This window comes from Leptonychotes weddellii, chromosome 15 (genome assembly GCF_054177405.1).
Source record: "Leptonychotes weddellii isolate Sample4059 chromosome 15, ASM5417740v2, whole genome shotgun sequence".
Classification (NCBI taxonomy): Eukaryota; Metazoa; Chordata; class Mammalia; order Carnivora; family Phocidae; genus Leptonychotes; species Leptonychotes weddellii.
In genome coordinates, this window is record NC_138383.1 from 32,419,070 (window position 1) to 32,424,385 (window position 5,316).

At 47.8% G+C, this 5,316-nt stretch overlaps 1 protein-coding gene across 3 annotated transcripts in view; it reads right to left on the reverse strand.

Moving 5' to 3' along the window:
- UNC45B (unc-45 myosin chaperone B) overlaps positions 1–5,316 on the reverse strand; it is a 27,982-nt gene that overhangs the window by 19,494 nt on the left and 3,172 nt on the right. For all 3 annotated transcript variants that reach the window (XM_081805349.1, XM_081805350.1, XM_081805351.1), the window contains exons 5-7: positions 4,219–4,308; positions 976–1,143; positions 267–435 (exon numbers count right to left, since the gene is read on the reverse strand). In XM_081805349.1, the coding sequence (XP_081661475.1) occupies positions 267–435; positions 976–1,143; positions 4,219–4,308 (427 nt within the window). The remainder of the gene's footprint in view (positions 1–266; positions 436–975; positions 1,144–4,218; positions 4,309–5,316) is intronic.

The window sequence follows — 5,316 nt, forward strand, 5'->3', positions numbered from 1 at the left end:
CCCGACATGGGGCTTGATCCCAGGACCCTGGGATCATGACCCGAGCTGAAGGCAGATGCCTAACTGACTGAGTGACCCGGGCGCCCCACCTCCACTTTTAAGTTATTGAAAATGATGCTGCTATGCCTCTATTACTTTTATTATTAGAAAATAAATATAAAAACAAAACCAGGCCACCTCCACATACAGGGACTGAGCCGTCAGAGGAGGCAACTGACTCTCCCTGGCCCCCACCCCTTTGACAAACATGGAAGACTGCCTCCTACCTAGAACCAGGGCTTCGTCCTTGCCTCGATGTTCTCGTTTGTCCTCCCCTGACAGAGAGTCAATGATGGCCTGGAGCAGGTTGCAGACAGCCAGAGACATCTCCTCGTTCTCCACGGCCATGAGGCCACAGATTCTGTCTATCCGGACTGCATGGAGAATCACCGTGGCCTAAACCCCCAGCAAGACCCACCATCAGCTGCCTGCCCCTCTCTTCCAGCTGCCGTGCAGGTGAGGAAGTAGGGGACGACCATCCCCACCCTGCCCGTGCAGGAGGGAAATAAGCCCAGGCAGCCAGTGCCTCGTGGGGCCCAAGGTCTGGGAAGACCCGTGACACAAGCCATGCCTCTTTCCAGAAGCTGAAAGCTGGGCTGTCCGACACGGGAGCCATCTGCCACCTGGGAGCCATTGAGCACGTGCAATGTGGTGAGTCCGCATTGAGATGTGCTCTAAGTGTACGATACACACTGGGTTTGGGAGATTTAGTATGATAAATGCCAACCACCATAGCCTTTGCATTCAGCTCTGCCTCATAAACCACTTTCAATAACCTTATCTTTGCATAAAGGCATTTCCAGCTCGAAGGGAAATGCAGAGGATCAATCTCCGTTGAATCCAGAACCATACAATCAAGGATGGGGGGGGGACACCTTAGACTTTGTATCAGGGTCTATTTATGCTGGCCGCTCCCCGCCCACATGTCACCCTCACCCTCGCTCGGTGGCCACTGCACAAGCCCGACAGGGTCCGCACGGCGGCCAGCACCAGCTCGGGCCTCTTGGTGTCCATGAGCTGCAGCAGCAGGCCCACTCCGTTGTTTTGGAAAATCATCTCAGCCCCTGCTTCTTCACGCCCTAGGACGATGAGGTTGTTGGCAGCCTGAGGGGGGAGGACACAATGAGGGTCATGGAGGAGGTGGGGGTCCCAAAGTCTTGGTCAGGGGCCGATGCAGGGGCTGGTGTAAGGACTGGATTTTCTTTTCTTTGTTTTTTTAAGATTTTATTTATTTATTTATTTGACAGAGAGCCAGCAAGAGAGAGAAAGAGAGAGAGCGCGAGCAGGAGCAGAGGGGCAGAGAGAGAAGCAGGCTCCCCGATGAGCAGGGAGACGGATGAATGTGGGGCTCTATCCCAGGACCCCAGGATCATGACTGGAGCTGAAGGCAGATGCTCAACTGACTGAGCCACCCAGGCACCAGGACTGGATTTTCAAAACATCTTTATACTGGATTCTTTCCCTGTAATCAAACCCCTGGAGATGTAGCCTAAGAATATGATTCAAAAGAAGAAACAAAGTAACTTGCATAAAGGCAAACTGAAATAGTGTATAGCCAATGAAGTCATAAATAAAAAGATGACCCAGCAAATTGGAAAAAAAGAATAAGAAAAACACTGGTAAGCAGAATCCAAATAGTAAGTTCACTCTGATTGCACTTACATTAAAACAAAACTGTGTATATATGCTTATGGATAAGGACTAAAAAGTTAAATTAATTAAACAAGGAGGCCCTTAGAATGAGTGGCTTTAATGCCCTAGCAGCTAATGTAAGCAAACACAAACCTAAGCCTATAATGTCTCAGAGTTAAGAAATCAAAACTTAAGGGCACCTGGGTGGCTCAGTTGGTGTCTGCCTTCCGCACGGTCATGATCCCAGGATCCTGGAATTAAGCCCCATGTCCGGCTCCCTGCTCAGCGGGGAGCCTGCTTCTCCCTCTCCCCCCCTGCTCATTCTCACTCTCTCTCAAATAAATAAATAAAATCTTTTTTAAAAATTTAAAAATTAAAAAAAAGTCTAAATGTAAGAACAACTATTACAGCCAACTAGGCTTTCCCAAGTAACGTAACTGCTTTTTTTTTTTTTTTTAAAGATTTTATTTATTTATTTGACAGAGAGAGACACAGCGAGAGAGGGAATACAGCAGGGGGAGTGGGAGAGGGAGAAGCAGGCTTCCCGCGGAGCAGGGAGCCCAATGCGGGGCTCGATCCCAGGACCTGGAATCATGACCTGAGCCGAAGGCAGACGCTTAACGACTGAGCCACCCAGGCACCCCCCAAGTAACATAACTGCTTAAGCTATAGCCAATCAAATAATCTGGTTGCTTCTTTTCCACCTCTTTTTTTTTTTTAAGATTTATTTATTTATTTATTTATTTGACAGAGAGAGAGATAGCTAGAGCAGGAACACAAGCAGGGGGAGTGGGAGAGGGAGAAGCAGGCCTCTCGCCGAGCAGGGAGCCCGATGCGGGACTCGATCCCATGACCCTGGGATCATGACCTGAGCCGAAGGCAGACGCCTAACGACTGAGCCACCCAGGCGCCCTCCACCTCTTTTCTATAAGTCTTTCCCCCAGCTCCTGTGGGTGGAGAGCTCCTAACCACTTCCTGTTTGGTTGCTACCCCATTTGAATAGATTTTGTCCAAAAAAACTCAAAATTATTAATATGCCTCGGTTTATCTTTTAACAGAAGTGAAGTGTTTGCACATGGAGAATTCTTTTCCTTTAAAATTTTCCCTTGAATATGGTTTTGGCATTTGGGGTTTGTTTGTTTATCTGTTCAGGACAATCTGAAGTTACAGGGGTTCTCAGGAAGGTGGAAGGTGGTGGGCAGAGAGAGCAGGAGATGGGTCTTGAAAGTTCTGTGTGAGTACTGATTCTGCGATGTGCTAGCTGTGTGAACTTGGGCAAGTCATGGCACCTTTCTGGATCCCAGATTCCAAAATTAGGCAGTTGAGCTAGAAAGTTCCCCAATGTCTTCCCACTCTAAAGCCTTGAGGATACATATACCTTAAAGGGCCCCAGATCAGGAGAGGAGGCCTCAGCAGGACCTGAGAGCTGGGGTTGGGGGAAGAACTCATGAGGCAGGAGAAGGTAAGCAAACAGAGGAGTGGAATGCTGGGGAGGAGATGGGTGAAAGAATCCCAGACAAGCGCCACCAGGACCATCATCACTCTACCAGTCAAGGGCTTTGTACTTGTCCAGGTACATTTATCATTAACAACTCACTAAGTCCTCACAACAGTTTGTTATAAAAGGTATTTGCATATTATATAGACTTATTGACTAACAAAACTTCTTCAGGCATTGTCTGTCAGATTCTTATAAATACAAAACATTCAGATGTTCGGGGCGCCTGGGTGGCTCAGTCGATAAGCAGCTGCCTTCAGCTCAGGTCATGATCCCAGGGTCCTGGGATCGAGCCCTGCATCAGGCTCCCTGCTCTGCGGGAGGCCTGCTTCTCCCTCTTCCACTCCCCCTGCTTGTGTTCCTTTTCTTGCTGTGTCTCTCTCTGTCAAATGAATAAATAAAATCTTTAAACAAAACATTCAGATGTTCAATTTGTTTCCTGTGAAGAAAGACCAGAAGGGAACATTAAAAAAAAAGGCAACAAATTTGGCTAAGAGGATGGTATCATGAGCAAATATTTTCATATTCAGGATGAATTTTTGCAATAATTTATAATGGAATGGAACATTATTTTAACATGCCATTTTTAACGTTCTCAGGGTGGAAACCACGGTATGGCAAGTGAGGCACTTGCCTTGGGTGCAAAATTTACAGGGACATCAAAAACCTCAGCAATCAAGATAAATAATAATATCTAGTGCAATATTTTAAAATATCAAAATCAACGCAATGCAACGCAAAAAAAAAAATCCATGATGAACAAAATATCAAAAATTTAAATAAAGACTCCAACCCTGCCACATGACTCCTCCTCAGTCTCACTCTAGTCCTGGGCTTTATAGCCAGAATTAGGGAATTTTCCAAAGTGCTTAAACTTTGGCCTATTTTTGTTCACTTCTTCCAAGAGGACGCCCTCCTCCCCCTCCCCCCCCTCAAGCAGTCCGGGAGTCACTGTCCAGAGATAGGGGCCAGGCCTGCAGCGGAAGCAGTTATGGGGGTGGGTGCCCCGCGTGCGCCCTCTGCTGGCCCGCCGGTTGCCCAGCACGCACCTTCTCTAGCTTGTCAGCTTCACTGTTTTCGTCCAGGAGGATCTCGAACATCTTCTGTACCCTGGAGTCCGTGGAGAACTGCACACGGAGCTGAGGAGAGAGGAGGGAGTGGGGAAGGAGGCAGGCAGGGGTCCACATTCCAGGTGGCTCAGTAAATATTAGGGTATCTCCTCGGGGCCCCTACCCTGTCACTCATTCATTCAACAAACATTTGCTGAACAACTCTTACGTGCCAGACAGTGTTGCAGATGCTGGGGGTAGAGTGGTGAACAATATCAAGTCCTTGCCCCACAAGGCTGACAGTCTAGTTAAGTTCGCTATCCCACTGGGTCATCACAAGTCTTGGAAGGCTACAGATCATCACCCCAATTTTGCAGTCTAGTTAATAATTAGCTATTATATACTTACACATGGGCTAAAACAGAACTAGGTGTCTAGGAGCAGAAATCTGAAGCAGTTTTGAAGCATCTCTTCACACAAATTAAAACCGTTATGTTTGGATGTCTCATCCCTCACAGCCCCAGCCCCAACTCCTGTGCTCTGAATCTACCATAAAATGACCCAACTGAGCATCACCCCGCATTTGTCAGCTCCTTCTGTACTTCCTACTCTTTTGTTCTGCTGGTCCACAGCCCTGCCTATTTCCATCCCGGGCTCATTTCCTCCTAGGGGGGTCTCTCGTTGGCCACCTCGTCTTGGGTCACTCCTCTCTTTGTTTACACAGCCCCCGAGTCTGCACTCCGGACAGTGTGCTGGTGGCATGGGGCTGCCCCAGGCACAGAGGAGTTACTGAGTCTTGGAGCAAGGAACTTAGTGATCTGTTACCCTCCTGCGCTTACAGAGGAGGAGCTGACACCCCAAGGGATCCCTGAGAAAATTAGTACCTAAGCCAGGACTAGGATGCAGGAGTCCTCACCTCTGATCCAAGTTCTCCCCACCCCACTCCATTATCCTAGAAAAGATTTCCTGTTCCTCCTGGCTCCTGACTCTCTATCATTCAGCAATACCCTCTCCTCAATACTGTCTTTGTCCTCCTAGAAAGAGAGGAAGATCATGTTACATATATATTAAGTTACAATTTTTTTTTTTAAATCTCCA